Below are 24,158 nucleotides of genomic sequence, written 5' to 3' on the forward strand. Positions count from 1 at the left end.
GAACAGGGAACTAGGTTTGTGTGTGTTTTTTTTGGCACAATGTGTGAACAGAATGGAACATTTCATGGAAGTGTATGGGTTGTGGTGAACTCACATACTCTTTCTATTATCTGCACGTATGCTGGGATCATGAATGACATGATTGTGCCCAGGGGTCAGTGGTAGTAGATTTCAAACCATCCATCATAATTTCATACAGTATCTCTACTGTGAGCCGGTGTGTGGGGAGACATATAGATAATTTGTATTATTTGTTTTTAAGGATATATACAGATGGTTCAAAGGATCCAGTCAGTGGTAGGGTGAGGGCTTATCCCAGGTTTCAATGTTATGTTAGAGTATGTAAGCGGTTAACCTATAATGTGGCCGAGTTGAATGCCATGATTCTAGGTTTGAGATGGGTGGAGGAGATGAAACCACTCAGAAAGGTGATCTGCTCTGATTCGGCTGCAGTGTTGAGTAGTGTGAAGACGGGCAGGTCAGCTAGTGGAGAATTGTTTGTGGAGATGATGGTGCTGTTAATGGGATTGGAGAGGATGGGAGTAGTGGTAAGCTTTTGCTGGGTTCCCGCCCATGTGTGTTTGGAGGGTAAGAGTGCTGTGAGGAGAGCGGGTGTAAATATTCAGGTCCCGTTGGGCCGCAGGGAAGTGAAGTCCTTGATCCAGGCAAAAGGGCTACATTTTTGGCAAAGGGAGCGGGATGCTAGTAGTAATGGGAGGCAATTGTATCTTAAGCATGGGTCAGTAAAGGAAGAGGTGGAGAGAGAGGATGTAGGAGGATGATGTGTGGAGTAGACTACAGTCTGGACACACAGATTTGAATGCCATGTTGTGGATGATAGGGAGACACAGAACAGGCCTGTGAGATGAGTGTTTAGTAGAGGAAATGTAGAGCATGTGTTGATATTTTGTGAATTGTATGATGTAGATAGTGAGAGATTATGTGAAATGGTTAGAGGCTGGACGGGGTTGGGGTTTGAGTGGTGCAGTGGGGGGAGGAAAGTGGTGTCTAGGGCTCTATGTCAGGACAAATGAAGATAATTTTATGTAGTTAGGCCGTGACTGGCCTCACACTCCATTACAATAGGTGGCGGTGTATGCGCCTTAAAAGTTGGGTGTGAGCCGCCAACCCAATCCCAAAGAAGAGGAAGTAAGCGGATGAGCGTGCCGAAAGTAATTGTAAAACAAGAGGAATGACAGTTGACATGAATCATGTAATAAGGTTAGTTTTTGTTCACGTTGAGACAACAAAACAAGAAATCGTTTGCGTATATGCTGCAGTTAACGTTAGCAGCAAACCAAACGTCACATGAAGGCGACCTAGCTGGCTAGCTAATGTAAGATGGCTAACGTTAGTCAATAAATATTATTGGCTATGGCGGGTTAGTTTAACGAAATAAATGTTTATAGACATTAGGTACGACTAGCTAGTTATTTCACGACAACTATGGACCCGAGGCACAAAGAAATACTCAGGAAACACCGGCTGGACCTGTCCAACCAAATTTTAATTGATGACACCATAGTTCAATTCCTGTACCAGGAGAACATTTTAACAGAGAGCCAGGTGGACGAGATTCAGTCCCAAATAAGCAACAAGAAGAAGACGTTGAGACTGCTGGATATCCTTCCCACCCGAGGTCCGCGGGCGTTTGGTACATTTCTGAATTCCCTGGAGGAAGAGTTTACTTGGGTGAGAGACAAGTTACTCCAGGATTTGGAGCAACCCAATGTACCTGTGCAAAGTCCAACAGGTGAGTCTGATGCCAAGTGTTTGACGTCAAACTAACGTTATAGGCTAGATTGTCTACGGCTCTTCATTTGTACAGTAAAAAGTTCAAACCAGTGCTGGCACTTATTTTTGAGTGTAGGTACTGTTTATATTTATGTGAACTCTGCAATACTTTAGTGATAATATTCTATAAGACGTGCAGGAACTCGAGCAGTAGAACATGGTTGTAACCATAGAAATATAATTACTCTAAAGAATTAATATTAATAATGTATTACATTTGTAAAGAACTTTTTACTATACAAGAATAATCTAAAAGTGTATAAAATAAAATATCAATTATAAAAAAAAATAGTAATAAGTAAACTTGATAATATAAAGAACAGAAATGTTCAAATATATAACCATATAAAGAAAGCAACAATTAGATTGGAGGAAAGGTAGGCCAGCCGATAGAGATTAGTCTTAAAGGCCTGTTTTAAATGCACCAACATGTTGACCAGCCCTGAGATTGTCAGGAAGGGAGTTTCAAAGGCGTAGTGTGTGGGTGGAAAAGGCCCTTAATTCCCATAATTCTATGGTTCTAACATTTGTTGGCAGTTTTATGCCTATTGACCTGCAGTATATCTGTATAATAACTGCAATATGTTTGCATAGTACGCAAAACATTTTGGCTTTCCTTTGCACAAACATTCCATAACAATACCAATCTGGTTTGGTGTCAACAAGGCATCCATCCGAAATTCGAACTCTTAAAAACGTAGAAATCCATTGTATTTTGAGAAACTATACAAAATAGCTTTGAAATTGAATGTCGCTCCAAATCTCATTTTTATCCGTCACATGCTTTGTAAACAGGTGTAGACTAACTAGGGCTGTGACAGTAATTGATACAATAACTGTTTTAAATAGGCCTACATTCATTTTAGGATAAACCCCCAAAATGTTTTATTAACTTTATTTTCATGTAGATACATTTGACCTAATAGCAGTTTTTACTGATAGCTAAATAATTAAGTTACTCTTTAAACTTTCTACTTCTCCTCTTTCAAACAGTGCTTTGATGCTCCAGCAGCTAATCTGCTAGATGCGCAGGGGGGTGTAGAATGCTATCGGCTATGGCACTATTTTATACAATGCACATTTTCATTGCTTGCTAGTAAGTAAATAAATTGGCTTTCTTTAAAAAAGATTGGATTCGTCAGCAGTCGACAAGGTTGTTCTGGGTCTGAGGCCTATAATGTGCTCATGTTGTGTCAAATGGACAATGTGCCAATTCTCTCCAACCTGGCATGGTATAATTTGATACGGAATCTTTTCTTAATTTATAGACTAATCAACGCTGATCAGGCCCGGTCCTGTCTGAATTGCCGCCCTCCTATCTCCACAAAGTAGAGTAGTAGCCTAGGCTATACAGTGTCGGCCCCCAATGCACTTTTATGAATGCCTGTTTTGGTAGCCTACTGTTTGTAAAACAGGCAATTTACCGTTAAATCCCTGTCATTTGGTTACCTTCATTTCTGTTTATGCATGTATTAATTCGTCATTTACCGTTCTCATTCTTGGAGTGGAAGCGTTGTTTGTAGAGTAAACATCCTGCTACGTTTGTGAGAAACACATTTGGGTTTATTTCATACCATCAGTTACGTGCTCGATGTGAGCAATGAGCATATGTCTGCTTTCTCTGTCCTCTTAATTTTGATAGAGCGTGTGCGCCTGAGCATGTATAGAAGTACCTGGCCTGCAAATGTAGGAAGGTGCCCATGGGCTTATCAGTCTTTAAACATAAAAAAAAAAAAGTTTTTACATCCATTCAAATTATAATAGTTCCTCATTAGCCTACTTTCAGAAAGCCTAAGGTAGGCCTCGTTTAAAAAAAACGTTTTAAGGAAATTAGTAATATTTGCTCTTGTGTCTGACACATGCTGTTGTCTTTGATTGAAGGGTGCTTTTACAGGGGGGTGTGTATGTGAGAGTTCACTGATTCTCTCTATAGGCCTATATGTCTATTCAGAAAGTTTCCTAAAGTAGCCTGTCTGGACTCCATCTCCTTTAATATAGGCCTATAGAGTGGCGCAGCAGTCTAAGGCACTGTATCGCAGTGTTGGAGGCGTCACTACAGACACCCTGGTTTGAATCCAGGCTTTATCACAACTGGCTATGATTGGGAGTCCCATAGGGCGGCGCACATTTGGCCCAGTGTCGTCTGGGTTTTGCCGGTGTAGGCCGTCATTGTAAGTAAGAATTTGTTCATAGCTTACTTGCCTAGTTAAATAAAGGTTACATTTAAAAATGTAAATAACAATCAAATTCTCCTGTCATGATTTAATCTTGTAAAAAGCTGATTTTCAGTAGCTTAGGCTAGAGGTCGACCGATTATGATTTTTCAACACCGATAACGATTATTGGAGGACCAAAACCCCCGATGCCGATTTTATTTATTTGTAATAATGACTATTACAACAATACTGAATGTACACTTATTTTAACTTAATATAATACATCAATAAAATCAATTTAGCCTCAAATAAATAATGAAACGCGTTCAATTTGGTTTAAATAATGCAAAAACAAAGTGTTGGAGAAGAAAGTAAAAGAGCTTTTTCACATGGCATATATTGCAAACATTTAAGTTCCTTGCTCAGAACATGTGAACATATGAAAGCTGGTGGTTCCTTTTAACATGAGTCTTCAATATTCCCAGGTAAGAAGTTTTAGGTTGTAGTTATTATAGGAATTATAGGACTATTTCTCTCTATACGATTTGTATTTCATATACCTTTGACTATTGGATGTTCTTATAGGCACTTTAGTATTGCCAGTGTAACATTATAGCTTCCGTCCCTCTCCTCGCTCCTACCTGGGCTTGAACCAGGAACACATCGACAACAGCCACCCTCGAAGCAGCGTTACCCATGCAGAGCAAGGGGAACAACTACTCCAAGTCTCAGAGCGAGTGACGTTTGAAACGCTATTAGCGCGCACCCGGCTAACTAGCTAGCCATTTCACATTGTTTACACCAGCCTAATCTTGGGAGTTGATAGGCTTGAAGTCATAAACAGCACAATGTTTGAAGCATTGCGAAGAGCTGCTGGCAAATGCACAAAAGTGCTGTTTGAATGGATGCTTACGAGCCTGCTGGTGCCTACCATCGCTCAGTCAGACTGCTCTATCAAATCACAGACTTAATTATAACATAATAACACACAGACATACGAGCCTTTGGTCTTTAAAATGGTCGAATCCGGAAACTATCATTTCGAAAACAAAACGTTTATTCTTTCAGTGAAATCTAACGGGTGGCATCCCTAAGTCTAAATATTGCTGTTACATTGTACAACCTTCAATGTTATGTCATAATTATGCACATTTCTGGCAAATTAATTACGGCCTTTGTTAGGAATAAATGGACTTCACACAGTTCGCAATGAGTCAGGCGGCCCAAACTGCTGCATATACCCTGACTGCTTGCACGGAACGCAAGAGAAGTGACACAATTTCCCTAGTTATAAGAAATTCATGTTAGCAGGCAATATTAACTAAATATGCAGGTTTAAAAATATATACTTGTGCATTGATTTTAAAGAAAGGCATTGATGTTTATGGTTAGGTACATTGGTGCAACGACAGTGCTTTTTTTGCAAATGCGCTTGTTAAATCATCACCCGTTTGTAGAAGTAGGCTGTGATTCAATGAGAAATTAGGCACCGCATCGATTATATGCAACGCAGGACACGCTAGATAAACTAGTAATATCATCAACCATGTGTAGTTAACTAGTGATTATGTTAAGATTGATTGTTTTTTATAAGATAAGTTTAATGCTAGCTAGCTCCCCTTGCGTAACAGGTAGTCAGCCTGCCACGCAGGCTCCTCGTGGAGTGCAATGTAAGGCAGGTGGTTAGAGCGTTGGACTAGTAACCGGAAGGTTGCAAAAACGAATCCCCGAGCTGACAAGGTAAAAATCTGTCGTTCTGCCCCTGAACAAGGCAGTTAACCCACCGTTCCTAGGCCGTCATTGAAAATAAGAATGTGTTCTTAACTGACTTGCCTAGTAAAAAAAATGATAATAATTTTTTTTTTTAAATCGGCACAAATCGGTGTCCAAAAATACCGATTGTTATGAAAACTTGAAATCGGCCCTAATTAATCGGCCATTCCGATTAATCGGTCGACCTCTAGCTTAGGCTATATTAGTTCTCTCATTTCGGCGACTTCTCTTTGAAGAGCAAATGCCAATGCCACGGCCTTCGAATGACCGCAGCATCAGGGTTTGTGACATTATGCAAATAATTCTGGAAAAGTGGGAGAGAATCCATCAGACTTGGTTTGAATGAAATGGGACTGTATTAAAGAAATTATATGCTGAAAAGCTGACAAGGTAGACCTATCTTTATTGTCGTGTCAATATGAAATGCCGTGTCAATACAAAGATGCGACTTCCTCTCCAACCTGGCATTTCTTAATTTGTTTAATATTTATGCGTAATAACCTGAATGATAATAACGAAGTGTAATGGCTTGTTTCAAATAGGTTTTATTAAGATGCATATCCATGTAAACAAGAGTACAAACAGAATTGTTGTCTCCCTTTTTTAAGCCCCCCCCTCATGAACTGTTATGTTGGTGACGATGTACATTGGCCTGGACAATTACCTTAACCTAAAATCCCAAGACCGTCACAGCCCTAAGACTAACAATGAAATGCTTAGGCCTACTTACGGGCCCTTCCCAACCGTGAGGAGATGTATAAATATAACTATACTGAACAAAAATATAAACGCAACATGTAAAGTGTTGTTCCAATGTTTTATGAGCTGAAATAAAAGATCCCAGAAATGTTCCATACGCACAGAAAGCTTATTTCTCTAAAATGTTGTGCACAAATTTGTTTACATCCCAGTTTGTGAGCATTTCTCCTTTGCCAAGATAATCCATCCACCTGACAGGTGTGACATATCAAGAAGCTGAATAAACAGCACGATCATTACACCGGTGCACCTTGTGCTGGAGACAGTAAAAGGCCACTATAAAATGTGCAGTTTTGTCACACAACACAATCCCACAGATGTCTCAGGTTTTGAATTAGTGTGCAATTTGCATGCTGACTGCAGGAATCTCCACCATAGCTGTTACCAGATAATTGAATGTCCATTTCTCTACCATAAGCTGCCTCCAACGTCGTATTAGAGAATTTAGCAGTACGTCCAACCGGCCTCACAACCGCAGACCACGTGTAACCACGCCAGCCCAGGACCTCCACATCCGGCTTCTTCACCTGCAGGATCATCTGAGACCAGCCACCCGGGCAGCTCTATTTCCGTCTGTAATAAAGCCCTTTGTGGGGAAAAACAAATTCTGATTGGGTGGGCCTATGGCTGAGCCCCTGTCCAGTCTTGTGAAATCCATAGATTGGGGCCTAATGAATTTATTTCAATTGACTAATTTCCTTATATGAGTTGTAACTCAGTAAAATCGTTGAAATTGTTGCATGTTGCGTTTTATATTTTTGTTCAGTATAGTAATAAAGTGACAGATAATAAACAGAAGCAGTAGCATATGTGATGAGTCACAAAGTTAGTGTGAAAAAGGTCAATGCAGATTTAACTAACTATTTAGCAGTCTTCTGTCTTGGGGGTCGAAGCTTTCAAGGTCCTGTTGGTTCCAGACTTGATGCATCGGTACTGCTTTCCATGCGATAGCATAGAGAAGTCTATGACTTGGGTGGCTGGAGTCTTTGACAATTTTTAGGGGCTTCTGACAAAGCCTGGTATAGAGGTCCTGGGTGGCAGGGTGCTCAGCCCCAGTGATGTACTGGGGCCATACGCACTACCCTGTAGTTCCTTGCGAGAGGTTGCCAAGCAGTTGCCATACCGAGCGGTGATGCAAGCGGTGACTCTAGCTCTGTTTTATTAAATCGATCCTCATGTTTTTCTCTCGCATGGAACTTTTTTGTGAATTAAAGGTCAGTAGACTCATTATAAAACCATCCTGGAGGTCACTGGCATGCGTTTCCTTATCTGAAGGCCACCAATACAATGAAAACACCATGGTTTCATTTAGTAAAATGCTTCTTTTTTTTTTTTAAACGATGCCTTGTTGGCATCCCCAACTAATCATGAATTGATCAATTCTGTTCATGAATTTATTTTTAAAAAATCCCAAATTCTATTTCATGGAATAAACTACGTGGTTTCCAGTTGCAGCTAGATACTGCCATGAATGACGTTAGTCGACTGTTGTAATGCCTGCAGACTACTTACCCAATCAGTGATGAGGATCAGAGGACTGAGGGCCACTACTACTTTTGTGTAGGGCTGGGCGACGTATTCAATTCATTTGAATTTGTTTTAGCGCGATGTTCCAATTGTATCACAAGAATCTAGGTTTTTATTTTTTGTTTTTATGAGCGTTCTGTGTTTTTTGGGGTCTAGGCTCCTTCTGTGCTGTGTGCACTGTGTACCTTCCCACTCTCACAGACACCAAGCCCCTGCCACTCACAACAAATACGAAAGATAACGAATTCCTCTCTCACAACAAGCAGTTGAAACTTAGAATCTGTCATATCGACGCCGAAACTCTGACATTATTTTACTGTAATAGATGACCTTTCTAATGATACCCTTTTTTATGTCTCAACTACCAAAATGTAGAACAGAGCAGACCCTACTAAAACGAGAGTATCAATGAACATGTTATGGGAAATGTACGCTCAGTTTCTGCCTCGTGTGGTATTGTGGTACCATGTACCGCTAGGAGCTTTTTAGCCACAGACTTTTATGTGCTAGCTGTCTAGTGTTTTTATAAATGTGCAATGAGCAAAATACACATTTATATAAGGAATTGGCATCTTTCTCATTCTGAGAAATAAGCATATTCTTATCCAGGTAAGACACTTGATTTCAACGTCTAAACACAGTGAACAGGCGCTGTTGTTCAATCGGTTGGAGACGGACCAGAGGGTGTCTTCATAACAGTTCAACTGTTCTTCTACCTTGTTAGAAAGCAAATAGATTAACGTTGGCTAGACTTGAAATATAAAGCACGTGGGCTTGTTCATTTTTTACAATGCCTGCTACAAGAAATTATTAGTGGATGTGCATGGTTCTGGTAAAATGTGTTACAATAATTGCATTTTCATGAAAGCCTGAAAAAGAAGCAGGTTATTAGTGGGTCTTATGGTTGTGGAAGGCTTATAGTTAGCCTAGGTATACTTTCACAAGCACTGAATGAATTTGATTATTCCTGACAGTTTGAAATAGTGTATTGATCTTTTAATTGTGCAACAAAGCTTATTTAACATTTACAAAATCGACATGCATATATACGACATATAAAAATGGAGATGTTTTTTTGGGGCTATATCGCCCATCTATACTTTTGTATGAATTTTTTTGGACAAAACTAATGAACTTTATCTTTGGCAGATACTAAACATTTAGACATTTCAACATGTGATGATGTAGAACACATGTAGGCCCAACCATATACAGTATAACTGGAAGCCTTAATATTTATTTTGAATGTACAGTATCCGTGAAGGAAAGGGGAAAAGTCTGTTTTTAGTGTCGAGTCTCTCAAAGGCCTGGTTTCCCTGACAGCTGTTTTCACTCGCAGCACTAGCACTGAGGTCAGGCACACACTGCATCCTCCTTTCTAGGAAAAATATTTAAATCAAAGCCATTTGTCTGTTCTCTATTTCTCTCTCTCCCCCCCCCCCCCCCCCCCCCACTCATTGTACAGATTGTAATAAATAGATGTGGGGGGATGGACAGGGAGGGGGGAAAAAGAGAAAAGGATCTGCTTTCAGATTTCCTAGAAGCAGCAGCGTAGAGAACTGAGTGCGAGAAGAGTTTCAGGTGGAGGAGAGGACGAGAGCCTTCACTTTCTAAAGGCTTTTATTCTACTTGATTGAACACAGTGGGGAGAGTCTGACGTTCTGAAAAGGGTCATTTAGCCTGAAAAGGATTTCATGTATTCTTTTATACAGGCCTCTCACTGAATCATTTGGCCTAATTCACATAAATGTATGGATGTGCTTTGTGATTTTTTCCCCTGCTTCCCCCGCTCCTGTTATGATGGCAACAGATGACATTGGTGGGTTGCCTAGGAAACCATGTGATGGTATTATGTTTTTCAATAACCCTTACCTCGTCCCTGCTTCACTCGCTGCCCAGTACACACACACACACACACACACACACGCGCGGGTGTCTTAAATACGTTTTATTGCCACCACTGTATTTGTTTGGAACATATGCTGTCACTCCCTGTTCCCTCCTGCTCCTCCGCTCATGCAGAGTGACAAAGAAAGCATGCATCCCTCATTCAGCTCACAGGTTACCATGGTTTCCTGTCAGCACTTGTTTGGATAGATGCTGGTACAATATGTCCTCTCACCATGACTTAACATTTCATTAGAACTTTACCTCTTCCTGCACTGCCTGCAAAGAGCCAGTGCTGTGTAGACAATTTTTTACACAGAACAGCATCTAACAGGAGGACAGGAGAATTAGACCAGCTGCCTCCCAGGGTATCCGTTAGGAAACTTTACCCGACATCATATGTGTTGGGTGCGTAACGCATTAGGGCATCCAGCCAAGGTGCTCAAAATCTACATTTTGTTTGTCGTAAATCATAACAGAATAGAAATTAGCCTGTAAAGTATAAACGATGTTCTTATACCAACATGTTTTATTGAAAATAAAACATTGGCTTTTGCATCTTCATCCCTGCTATTAATCATAAATGTATATTGTTTAAAAAAGAAAACATTTAGCCAAGAAGAACGAGTCACCTACACAGTAATAACACACAACTTCAACATTTGCATAATATAACTTGCGAAAGACCTGTCCTGATGGTTATTTGCATTAACATTTTAATTAATAAATACCAAAACACAGCTGTTTTCAATTACAATCTAGGCCTCATTTAATTTAGCCTATGCATGAACATTTTAATTAGGCCTAATAAACAAAGTGAAGAAATTATAAAACCGGCAATCGAATTAGTTCAGACTGGTTCATTGAGAGAACGCTTATTTTACGACGCTCCTGTGAAATGAGGCCCACACCATGCATTTATGAAAGCACTTGTTTCCAAAGCTCAAATGATCTCTTTTTACAGTGTTTTGGATGATGATAATAAATGATATGTTGATTATCATTTTAAATATTGTGGTCAAATACTCATGTCATGTGTGATATAATATATATATATATATATATATATATATATATTATAACACACACACACACACACACACACACACACACACACACAGAGTATACAAAAATGCTCTTTCCATGACAGACTGACCAGGTGAATCCAGGTGAAAGCTATGATCCCTTATTGATGTCACTTGTTAAATCCACTTCGAATCAGTGTAGATGAAGGTGAGACGGGTTAATTTAAAGAATAATTTTTAAGTCTCGAGATAATTGAGACATGGATTGTGTGTGCCATTCAGAGGGTGAATGGGCAAGACAAAATATTTATGTGCTTTTGAATGAGGTATGGTACACTGCTGGGTTTTCACGCTCAACAGTTTCCTGTGTGTATCAAGAATGGTCCTCCACCCAAAGGACATCCAGCCAACTTAACACAACTGTGGGAAGCATTGGAGTCAACATGGGCCAGCACCCCTGTGGAACGCCTTTGACACCCTGGTCCCTAGTGTTTGGTATACTCTGTGTACGTGGCTTAATGATAACAACTGTTTCCTAATGTCGGCAGTTGGCTCCCTAGTAATTGCAACTCCACGATGTGAATAGTTGGCAAAGATGTTTTGTTACCAAGTGCTACTGAATAAGCTCAGCTGGAGTGCACCAATTGCGCATGACGCACGTCATTATTTTGGTCTATCAATCCATTCCAAATCTGTACACTATACATCACACACGGGCAGTATTTGATGATCTTGCCTAGGGCGGCAGTAGAACTGCTAGGATTGGGCCGGTCTAACACAATTTGTCTCAATTTTACTTGCATTTGTGCCAAACCTTGGCCTGCTCAAAGTGAGCTGCTACAGTTGGTAAGTCAACACTGTCCAACTCCTTGGAGCAGCTTGCGATGTGCATCAGCCTCGTTACTTTCTCCTCAGAAGGCGCCTTCTTGAGGTAACCTTTACTCTTGTTTTGGAGAAAGAATCCCCTCTCGGCGGGGTACTGGAAACAGGGATAATCAACACATTCAAGATTTTTTCTCCAGTCAGGGTACACTTAGCAGAAAACCCTTATGAGGACCTTGTGTCTTTTGCCCGAGTAAAAATAGCACACACATTCGACACTAATTTCCGAGAAGCTTGAGGATTTATAAGCCTATTAACTATATTTGCCTTTGAAGTTGGGGTAAATGGACTGGTATTTCCAACAATGAATGAAAAGCATTATTTTGCAATGGATTTTTCATCTTGTCCCGGACAATTTGGCCGGCAACATTATAGGCTTTTCATTTAATTTTTTTTATCGGCCAAAAGCCAGCATTTACCGGCTAACGGAAACCTTGCCGCCTACCCGATCATGTACAGGAGGCTATGGCTGAAATGGGAGCAGATTTGAAGACGTTTGACTAAAACGTTTCTTCTCACACTGTTACAAAGTCACCTGTTGCCATGGTGATCAGATATGACCGTCAGGAACATTAATCTAGATGGTCCATTTTTTAATTTTTTTTAATCTCCTGTGCGGTTGAAAACATGTTAATATCATACACCGATTTATCAAGACGACAACCTTCAGTGGTACAACCCTGGCCAGCAAGCAGATTGTAGTGTGTTCGTAGAAGGAACTTATCTATTTGGCATGTTTAGAGCTTTGTAAAGTGAGAGTAAAAAATATATTCTTGCTAAGTCTTTGTAGCTTGTTTTTAGAAGGACCTTTTATCTAGGCTATTTGGCACGTTTAGCCAGGGCATGATTAAGTGAGAGTTTAACTGTATTCTTCATTGCAGCTTGTTCTTAGGAGCGTATCTATTTGTCTCATGGAGGGAGGGGATAGTGAGAGTTAAAGCTGTAAACTTGGAAGGCGTTGTGTAGTGAGTTAACGCTGAGGCTATAGTCTGAGGCTTCCCTGACTGGGAGTAGAGGGGTGCGGCTGTGTCCTGTTAAAGAGCAGTAAATTCATGCTGGGACAGGCCGAGAGGGAGAGTGCCGTGTGCTGCTGCTGCCTTGTTTTCCTTGGCCGTGTGTTGCCAAGGGTAGTGCCTGCCGTCTGCTTTCCAGGAATCTTGGCAGGAGTGTCTTCCCGTTCGAACGGTGAAGCATAAGAGTCGGAGGCCCGCTGCTCCGCACAGAGGTAGCCAGGCGACCGATCGCACGGCCAGGACTAGGGCTGTGGCGGTCATGACATTTCTGTCAGACGGTTATTGTCCTGCAAAAGACTTCCTGTCTCAAGGTTAATTGACCATTAGTTAACATAAACAGGTTTAGTGTTGCCAGGCCTCCACGCATACACGCTGCCTTCGGTACATCTACATTTGCCTACTCAGGGTTTGGGTTCAGGCTTTTAGTCATCGTTCATCCCTTCGTTATTACGTTGCAGTGTAAGTGCTAATAACTGAGATAAAAGTAGAATTGAACAGAAATGAATGGAACCGTTTGAACTTAGATGAATGGATCGGAATGAGTTGGTTATTAAAATATGGAAACAGCATGGTGATGATGTTGGTTTCTTCTTTGGGTTTTTACTATGTAGAATAAACTAGGCATCGCTGCTACACACCTCTTACCTACCGGGACTACTGTCCAATGGCCTCATACACTTCTAAATACATGTCAGCATGCCCTTCCCCCCTCCTCGTGTGTGTGTGTGTGTGTGTGTGTGTGTGTGTGTGTGTGTGTGTGTGTGTGTGTGTGTGTGTGTGTGTGAGAAGGTAAGGTTGGACCGCCTGCCCGCCCCCCCCCCCTCATCAGTGTGAGATTGGACGCCTGCTTTTCTCATGAAGAGGCGATTCCTAGAAAAGTATTCAGTTTCGTCAGTTTATTTTTTTCCCCCCACAGCTCCTTATTTGGTTACAATCTCTCGCACTCTCTTTCTCTCTTTCTCTCGACCTACTCTCTCCCTTTCTCTCGACCTACTCTCTCTCTTTCTCTCGACCTACTCTCTCCAGTGAAGGCCTATTTCTCAAAAGCTCCCAGCATCTTAACTGTTAGCCTATGCGCCTTTCAGCAAATGTATTTTCAAGGAAAAAGGATTTGTTTATTCTCACACAGCCCTGTCACTCTCCCCGTGTGCCCTCCCTCTGAGTTTCTGTGCGTGTCCCCTTTTGTTAGGGAACAGATGAAGGCCTGGCTTGGTTGGGCCGACCCGTTCTTGGCATGCGTTTGGGAACATGATGTACATCAGAGTCCTACTGTTTTCCTCTGTGGGGGGGTTATTTATGACACTGTGTTAAGGGTGTTTCCGGGCGTTGTTACCCAGGTTTGAGTTGCTTAGCCTAGTGTGTCAGCTGCTAGCTATCCCATAATGCGTCTTGTTCAATAGTAAGAAATGTTGACCAATGGAAGATCTTTGAAAAAGAAAGTGTCTCACACACTGTCAGGTGCAATGCATTCATAAATGAATGACCTATGTCACGGGAGCGTTGGAGCGCCTACTCTCATTAACTTTCAATCAGTGACGGGCGGTGTCATGTTTGGCAGTTCTCTGTCAGCCACTCTTTTTGGGAACTCGACACATGACCTCCCGTGACCTTTTGGACCCGGAACTCTCACCCCCCCCCCTCACGTCTCCCAGTATTAGCTCCAACTCTTTTTTTTTTCTCAGTATGTTGGATTCCCAAAGCGGATGATGCCATGGATGAAATCCTAAATGTCCCTCTGAGCTGCTTGCCCATATCATTTCAATAGGGGGGGAGGGGCGTTTGTTGCCCTCATCGCGCCTCAGTGAGTTCTCAACTGTCCATTAATTGGATGACAACCATTAGCTCGCCAGACGTGTCACGTGCCTGGCCCTGTGTGTGTGTTTACACTCGCTGGGCTGCGTGTGTGTGTGGGGGGGTGTACTAGTTGATGGTCACTGGACTTGATACTGAATGTTATGTATTGTTCATGTCTGTTGATAGTGATTGACGCCAGACTGGCGGTACAAGGACCGAGGACACGGGTTGTTATTGTATTCTGGGACACTGATTCTGTAGCAGCTGATGATGTGACTTCCTACAAGCCTCTCAGCGGGTGTTTACAGAACATTGGTGCTGTGAGATGAGACTATAAGGGCCTGATTCTCTGCTGGAGGTGTCTCCCTGTTGCAACTTGTATTAAACCACATTGATTTACTTTGTTACTCATTTTATTCACCTGGAAAATCCTTATTATGTGTGTACATGTGTAATCTGTGATGAGTTGGGCAGGGTTCTGAAATCCTCTTTGTCTTGTATGGGGGCTCAGAGTGCAGTGACACAGGCTGGCACAGTGATCTCTTTTGGCTGAGGGGTCGAGAGCAAATGGCACTATCAGCACAGAGTGGGGGGGGGGAGTGAAAGATTACCTTAAACTGGAGAGGGAGGCACGGAGGATAGATTGATTTGTGGAAGGGAAGGAGAGAGTGATTGGAGAGTGAGGCAGAGGGACTAGCGGGAGGGAGGGAGGGGATTGGGGATATAGGCCTAAGCAGGGAGGAGAGCTGGGGAATAGGGTGCGGAGGAGAGACCACTGTTAGGCTATTTACTCGCCATACTGCCCCCGAACTCACTGACCGTACACCACCTTATACCGTCTCGTAACAGCCCCACATCCATCTGTGTCCTTGGTTCCACCATCCCTACTGAACGTAACGTGGCTGGACCTTGACCTGCTCTATACATACAATGCATGATATACAGCTGTCCACAAAGCATGTTTATTTACCATTCAAACCCTGTCACCTCCATGTGTGCACCCTTTTGATACCCTCTCCAAGGATAGTTGCTCTACTACCCTCAGCCCCTTACCGGCTGGGCAAGAAGACCATCCATAGGTGACAAACAACTGACTGTATTTTGAGGCGACTGCGGCGCTCAAGCCACATCTACGATATCCCATTCCCTTCGGCCAGAGGGGGAGAGAGGGAGATTGGTAATGGATATTCAAAACGGTGGTTTCCAAGCTTGGTTTCCATCCAATTGACAAGAGTTTCATGCAAATATTCAAAAATCTGAATAAAAACAAATATGCACAAAAACCAATATGCACATTTTCCCACCAGAGACGTGTTTCCAGCAGATTGACGTGTTTTCAGCATGATGACATAGCCCAGTGCACATAAAAAATATTTAAAAAATTGTGGTTAAATTCCCATATGCCAAATAAAAAATACAAGTTAAATGGGTTTTCAACTCTAATGTATATGGCACAAAAAGCTAATGTTAATTCTGGTTTTGGCAAGTGTGCTCTAGTCAACAGCTCTCAGATACAGTGTGGGCAGGCCAGCCTACATGATGAGATTAATATGAACAAAAGAGATGTATTTTTATTTGTCAAATGGCAGCCAAGCATGGATAATCATGTCACCAGAATCAGACCCTAGATATTTATTGGAAAGGAGCATCAAGATCATCACCGTGCACTTTCACCCCCCTGTGAAGTTCATCATCACTTATTTCATCTGTAGCCTAATAAACTGTAGGCTTTCCTGACAAGTTCAAGTGGGAGGACCACAGAACATGTCATGACTCCAAGTTTACTTCGATATGAGGGTTATTATATCAATATTTGCGTGCAAATGTTTCCAAATCAAATGTATTTATAAAGCCCTTTTTACATCAACTGATATATCAAAGTGCTGTACAGAAACCCAGCCTAAAACCCCAAACAGCAAGCAATGCAGGTGTAGAAGCACGGTGGCTAGGAAAAACTCCCTAGAAAGGCCAAAACCTAGGAAGAAACCTAGGGAGAAACCAGGCTATGAGTGATGGCCAGTCCTCTTCTGGCTGTGCCGGGTGGAGATTATAACAGAACATGGCCAAGATGTTCAAATGTTCATAAATGACCAGCATGGTCAAATAATAGTACAGTGAACAGGTCAGGTTCCATAGCCACAGGCAGAACAGTTGAAACTGGAGCAGCAGCACGACCAGGTGGACTGGGGACAACAAGGAGTCATCATGCCAGGTAGTCCTGAGGCATGGTCCTAGGGCTCAGGGAGGGAGGGAGGGAGAGGGAGAGAGAGGGAGAGAGAGAGAGGGAGAGAGAGAGAGAGGGAGAGAGAGGGAGAGGGAGAGAGAGGGAGAGGGAGGGAGAGGGGGGAGGGGGAGAGAGAACTTAAATTCACACAGGACACCGGATAAGATATAACAGACTGACCCGAGCCCCCCGACATATAAACTACTGCAGCATAAATACTGGAGGCTGAGACAGGAGGGGTCAGGAGACACTGTGGCCCCAGCCGATGATACCCCCGGACAGGGCCAAACAGGCAGGATATAACCCCACCCACTTTGCCAAAGCACAGCCCCCGCACCACTAGAGGGATACCTTCAACCACCAACTTACCATCCTGAGACAAGGCCACGTATAGCCCACAAAGATCTCCACCACGGCACAAACCAAGGGGGTCGCCAACCCAGACAGGAAGACCACGTCAGTGACTCAACCCACTCAAGTGACGCACCCCTCCTAGGGATGGCATGGAAGAGCACCAGTAAACCAGTGACTCAGCCCCTGTAATTGGGTTAGAGGCAGAGAATCCCAGTGGAGAGGGGAGCCGGCCAGGCAGAGACAGCAAGGGCGGTTCGTTGCTTCAGTGCCTTTCCGTTCACCTTCACACTCCTGGGCCAGACTACACTCAATCATAGGACCTACTGAAGAGATGAGTCTTCAATAAAGATTTAAAGGTTGAGACTGAGTCTGCGTCTCTCACATGGGTAGGCAGACCATTCCATAAAAATGGAGATCTATAGGAGAAAGCCCTGCCTCCAGCTGTTTGCTTAGAAATTCAAGGGACAATTAGGAGGCCTGTGTCTTGTGACCGTAGCGTACGTGTAGGTATGTATGGCAGGACCAAATCGGAAAGATAGGTAGGAGCAAGCCCATGTAAGGCTTTGTAGGTTAGCAGTAAAACCTTGAAATCAGCCCTTGCCTTAACAGGAAGCCAGTGTAGAGAGGCTAGCACTGGAGTAATATGATCAAATTTTGGGGTTCTAGTCAGGATTCTAGCAGCCGTATTTAGCACTAACTGAAGTTTATTTAGTGCTTTTCTGGGTTGCCGGAAAGTAGAGCATTGCAGTAGTCTACCCTAGAAGTAACAAAAGCATGGATACATTTTTCTGCATTTTTGGACAGAAAATTTCAGATTTTTGTAATGTTATGTAAATGGAAAAAAGCTGTCCTTGAAACAGTCTTGATATGTTTGTCAAAAGAGAGATCGGGGTCCAGAGTAACGCCGAGGTCCTTCAGTTTTATTTGAGACGACTGTACAACCATCAAGATTAATTGTCAGATTCAACAGAAGATCTCTTTGTTTCTTGGGACCTAGAACAAGCATCTCTGTTTTGTCCGAGTTTAAAAGTAGAAAGTTTGCAGCCATCCACTTCCTTATGTCTGAAACACAGGCTTCCAGCGAGGGCAATTCTGGGGCTTCACCATGTTTCATTCCACTGCTGTTTCTCACCATAATTCATTTTAGACACAAAATGATCCCACCTTGTCTAGCTTTTTTGTTTGTTAAATCTTTTATTTATTACATTTTTTTCACCTTTTATTTAACCAGGTAGGCTAGTTGAGAATAAGTTCTCATTTACAACTACGACCTGGCCAAGATAAAGCAAAGCAGTGCGACATAAACAACAACACAGAGTTACACATGGAATAAACAAGCGTACAGTCAGAAACACAATAGGGAAAAAAAGTATATATTCAGTGTGTGCAAATGACGTGAGGAGGAAAGGCAATAAATAGGCCATAGTAACGGACTAATTACAATTTAGCAAATTAACACTGGAGTGATAGAGGAGCAGATGATGATGTGCAAGTAGAAATACTGGTGTGCAAAAGAGCAGAAAAGTAAATAAAAACAATATGGGGATGAGGTAGGTAGATTGGGTGGGCTATTTACAGATGGACTATGTACAGCTGCAGCGATCGGTTAGCTGCTCAGATAGCTGATGTTTAAAGTTAGTGACGGAAATATAAGTCTCCACCTTCAGCGATTTTTGTTATTTTTATTTTTTAATTAAAAATGTGTATTTATTATTATTTATTTATTTTTCTCAAATCATTCCAGTCATTGGCAGCAGAGAACTGGAAGGAAAGGTGGCCAAAGGAGGTGTTGCTTTGGGGATGACCAGTGTGATATACCTGCTGGAGCACGTGCTACGGGTGGGTGTTGTTATCGTGACTAGTGAGCTGAGATAAGGCAGAGCTTTACCTAGCATAGACTTATAGATGACCTGGAGAAAAATAGGAAGCCGATTCTAGATGTAATTTTGGATTGGAGATGTTTAATGTGAGTCTGGAAGGAGAGTTTACAGTCTAACCAGACACCTAGGCATTTGTAGTTGTCTACATATTCTAAGTCAGAACCGTCCAGAGTAGTGATGCTAGTCGGGCGGGCGGGAGCAGTTGGAGGCCACGAAAGGAGTGTTGTATGGCATTGAAACTCGTTTGGAGATTAGTTAAGTGTCCAAAGAAGAGCCAGATGTATACAGAAGGGTGTCGTCTGCGTAGAGGTGGATCAGGGAATTTTGTCGACATTTGGAAAGTTTACCGACATTTGCTGTATTCATCAGGCCTGTCGTGGCAATTTTTTATCCGACGTGTACTTTACTCGCATAAAAAGGTTGGATGGAAATCTGATTTGTGATAGAGGGATATTGTGGAGAGAAGATTGGTGTTGAGAGAAATTAAAGGGGGGGTAAGAAGTGTGTAGCCTAGGTCTACAGAACTGGAGGACAATTGAAAATCTACTTGAAAACCTGCCTGCTCTGCTCTCCATCTCCCCACCTCCTCTCAGCCAGAGGACGATGACCTGGTATTTGATGTGGTTTTGGTCTGACTCTATTATAAAAAGTGGTTTCCAGGAACAGTGTTCCTGGTCTGCCCACCTCTGTTATGCAACACATTCAGCTCATTTAAAATGCTTTTTTTTAAATAAAACACTATCTCACTCTCGTTCCCTCTCTCCTAAACGGAGGTCATTATCAGACAAGCTGATTTGGAAAACATGCAGTCTTACACACACTCCTAAAAACACGCCTTTTCTCAGTCACTCAGACCCTGAAAAGTAAACAAACACCATGGCATTGTGACGTTCACTCTCTGTGGAAGTATTTTTCCTCCTTTCATCTCCAATAAGTGGACATGGAATTACATAACATCTAGTCTAATTTTCACAACAAATTGTTGTAGCGTTACATCACAATGAATCAGCGACGTTTTTCTTAAATGGAAATTGATAAACTGTCTCTCTCTCTCTCCCTTCACCTTTTCCTTACTCCACCTCTCTTCCTCCCATCTCTTTTCTCTGCGTTTCCCTCTTTCCATGCATACCCACCACCTTTCCCTCCTTCCTTTCCAAAGATGAGTGGAACATTCCAGAGGTGACGCTCCGAGCAGTCCCGTCCGACAGACAGTTGTCCCGGCTTGCATCCCGTCTCGGTTCGGAGTGGGAGTCGGTTCTCCTCGACCTGGGCCTCTCCACGGGAGCGCTGTACCGTTGCCGTGCCGACCACCCTCTGAGCTTGCACGGGCAGGTGTTAGCGGGGCTGATCCAGTGGAGGCAGAGCCAGGGGAGGAGCGCTACAGTCCACAGGCTGCTCCAGAGCCTACAGTCCACTGACGTCCACCCCTCTACCCTGGACGAGGTGTTCCAGTGAGGGGAGAGAACACTATGGATCGTGGGTGAAATCCTAAATGGATGACGGGCGTTAGCTCAGCCAGACCAGGGTTTCCGTTAGGAAAATGTGACCAGCAACATTTTTTACCAGACATTTGCGTAATCTGCCGGTCCCATGTGCATTGGGTGCGTAACCTGATTAGAGTGTCCAACCACGGTGCTCAGAATGACAAATCACATTTAGATTATGGTAATTCATAGTAACAAAATTTGCAAGTCGAGGATGCAACAATGAACATAGAATAACTGTCTACAGTTTACTTTTCCTCAGCCAGCAAGACAAGTAACTAACAGCAAAATCACTAGCCTGTCAATCTACTATCCCCCATAGTACAAAAGTTTACCTATTTTATTGGTCAGCTTGTTGAGAAATAGTCTATTCCAACCGACTCAATCGACTAAATGTAAATGTGACTCTGGGACAGTTGTGGGACGATAGAGCCCAAATTCATACAACCAGTAGGCTTAGGCTACATAAAAAAAAATAAAAAAAAAACATTAAAAAGCAATGAGTCTGATGCAACAGAACGTTTAGCTTAAAATGTTAATAAACTATTTATTCACATTATAAGCGCAGGCAGTGGGCTACTCACGAATGTTCGTTCCATAATGCATTTAGCGGGAAAACGCAGTTGTCAAAAGGGCACCACACACTTGAGCGGTTTCATGCGACGGAGATGAAAACGTCCATTAGAAATGTAGAAAGCCATCTAATAGGCTACTTTGCAGAAAGGTAAGACATGCCTCATATGTATTAAAACGATATGCACAGCCTTGCTGCCTCCAGCTCATTGCAACGTGGTGTGTGACGCAACAGCAACTCTCGTTCTTTGACAGATTATCTGCTCAAAGGCTCTGTATCTGTATTCTGTACAGGTGTGATAAATAAGATGCATAACAAATATACTGTAGCCTACACATTTGCCAATTTAATAATAACCTATCGAACGATAAATATGACCAGTCAAATGTATTTCCATCAATGAAGAGGCTAAAAAGCATTATTTCACAATGGGATTTTTTCTTTTCCAGGACAATTGGCCAGGGCCAATTTTCTTTTATTCATCAGCGTTTCTATTTTTTTTTTTATAGGCCAAAAGCCGTCTATTACTGGCTAACGGAAACCCTGAGCGAGATGTGCCATTGGCCTGGCCCTGTTTGTGTGTGTTGAAATGGGGACATTTAAGATGAATAAAGTTAATATTCAGTTAAGAGTAATTAACACAATGCTGAGCATATTTATGTTTTCTCGTTCTGTAATAGACATGATTTCCAGTGTTTTATTTGGGCGCCTCTTTCTGGTTGACGGTCTGAGTTGTTATGAATTGTTCTCGTTTCTGTTGATAGTGATAGTTGATAGTTGATAGTGATAGTTGATAGTGATAGTTGATAGTGATAGTTGATAGTGATTGACGCCAGACTGGAGGACAGAGGTCACTGATTTGTTACTGTAAGATTAGAATAAGCTGATTTTGAAAAACACGCAGGCCTTCACACAAACACACACTCCTAAAAACGCCCCTTTACTCAGTGACTCAGCCCCTGAAAAGTCAACAAACACGATGGCGTTGCGACATTCACTCTCTGTGGAAAACAAATTCACTCATAGTATTTTTCTTCTTTCATGTCCGTTAAGTGGACGTGGAATTACATAACATCTAGTCTTATTTTCATAACATATTGTTGTAACGTTACATCACAATGAATCAGCGACATTTATGGCCAGCAACAATAGTTAAGCACTGCTGCACAAAACAAAAATGCCTCAACAAGGTCAAGGCTGCATGCCCAACGAGCACTCTCCAGGATTTTTCCACATTTTTTAAAGTGGAGCTGGAATTAGAGGAGTTTGTACATGAGCTATATTCTTGAACTTTTTGCCTATATTTGCCTTGAAAAAGCATTCTATATTTGTCCACCTTTTTTTAAGGGGGAACTGGAATGGGTTTTTCTCTCTTCAAATGGCACACAATGATTGTACATTTTTCTGTGATTGCCTCTTTTATTTAGTGTTTTATTGGGCTTGATGTCATGTTGCCATTTCTTAATGTAGGGCCATTTTACAAGATGTTTCATTTGCAAATGTTTACAGTTGTAAAAACAAAATCCATACTGTTTCATCTGCATGTGTCTTGCTGTTCATGACCACAAGGTTAATGCCAAACAAATTCTGTAACTACTCTAAGAAAATGTGAGAACCCGTTCTTCTCTGACATGCACGACGTGCGAGTTCCGCCTGCACCTCGGCCAATGCTAGTATAATTCTTAATAGGATCATTTAGGATAGGCTTAAGGTAATTCATAGCACAGCCACATGCACAAAGTGTCAGTTACAGTTGACTCGCATACGTACACACCTCGCTGCAGGGATTTTTACACATCTGTTTTTGTGGATTGACTGGGCTGGCCCAGAAACGCAGAGCCAGGAAACTAGGCTAGCGCAGGTAGGGTGCAGTCAAATCAATCAAACTTGATGTAGTCTGTGACTTTTTACATAACACTAGTCACTGGGCAAGGCTAGAGGGGGAGAGGAAAGACTACCTACCTCTGCCTTTGTATTTATTAGGCATCAGACTGAAAGTGGGAGGGACTACCTCCCCTGAACTTGTCCAACAAATAACACTTGTTTTTCGGTGTGCCCTAATGACTACAACCCAGTTGTGTGGCGGTCCTTCTCTTGAGATATCTACATCCAACCCCCATCTTTTTCACCATCCCTTTCTCTTTCGCAGTCTCTGCTCTCTGTTGGTCTGGTTGGTGAGTGGTGGCTTTGGAGGAAAAGGTCAGAGACCCCTCTCAGCCTCTGTCCGCTGACACCATCACGACCCCTGAGAGGATCACAGGCCGTGAACCACATGGCCTGAGCTTAAATTTCTCTCCTGGTTGGTTGAGACCTCTGACCTATCCAAGGGAGTTCCAGGCCAGGGATCAACTGTGTCTAAGACATTCCCGGATGCTCTTTGGAACGCTGCACACTGACTCCAGCCAAGCGTTTAGCCTTTTCCTTTTTTGTCAGTTTAGACCGAACAGGAGGAGGGATGTTGGGTAACTCTCTGCAGGGGAATTGTTAGATGGGAGTGTTGAATAATGGAAGACGTTTTGGCTGCTGTTGTCACAAAGCAGCATGAGCAGGTTACTACAATTTTAGTCTTTAGTGCCTTTGTGAAGAGTGTTGTGGCCCATACAATATGTGAAAGGTACTGTAAAAAAAAAATCTCACCCTCCCCTCTCATAAAATGTACTCTAACATAATACCACCATAAATAACAATTGTAGCAACCCTGAGTTTACAATTGTGGATATTGACTTTACCATTTCTGAATGTTTTTTTTGAGACTGTTGATGCCACACAGGGCTAACAGGACAGAAGGTCACCACGGACTAGCTCACTCTCCCTGTCTGTATCATTACATTACATCAGAGCCAGCTGCAGACAACCATCAGCTATATTTATAGAATGAATACAACACATTTTCCACCAGCAGGTTTATGTGCCAATGCACCACACAACCAATAAGCAATGCATAACTGCATACCAATTACCGACTTTGAACTCTCATTATGGTTTGCGTTTTCAACATCACAATCGAGTATGTCAATCCCACAATCGAGTAT

The 24,158-nt window shown here is 42.3% G+C and overlaps 1 protein-coding gene across 1 annotated transcript; it reads left to right on the top strand.

The window, feature by feature from the left end:
- The first annotated feature begins 989 nt into the window (after positions 1 to 989).
- On the top strand, positions 990 to 23,685 carry LOC115198825 (death domain-containing protein CRADD). The gene is made up of 2 exons (XM_029761146.1): positions 990 to 1,753; positions 20,228 to 23,685. Exons 1-2 carry the CDS (start codon positions 1,447 to 1,449, stop codon positions 20,521 to 20,523), a joined length of 603 nt encoding a protein of 200 aa, XP_029617006.1. The 5' UTR covers positions 990 to 1,446; the 3' UTR covers positions 20,524 to 23,685.
- The last annotated feature ends 473 nt before the right edge of the window (positions 23,686 to 24,158 follow it).

This window comes from Salmo trutta, chromosome 8, assembly GCF_901001165.1.
Source record: "Salmo trutta chromosome 8, fSalTru1.1, whole genome shotgun sequence".
NCBI classification, from domain to species: domain Eukaryota; kingdom Metazoa; phylum Chordata; class Actinopteri; order Salmoniformes; family Salmonidae; genus Salmo; species Salmo trutta.

Excerpts from the sequence above, each read along its gene's own strand:
- LOC115198825 (XM_029761146.1), top strand. The coding sequence starts at position 1,447 with ATGGACCCGAGGCACAAAGAAATACTCAGGAAACACCGGCTGGACCTG. Across the intron at positions 1,754-20,227 it reads ACCTGTGCAAAGTCCAACAG|ATGAGTGGAACATTCCAGAG; the intron begins GTGAGTCTGATG and ends TCCTTTCCAAAG.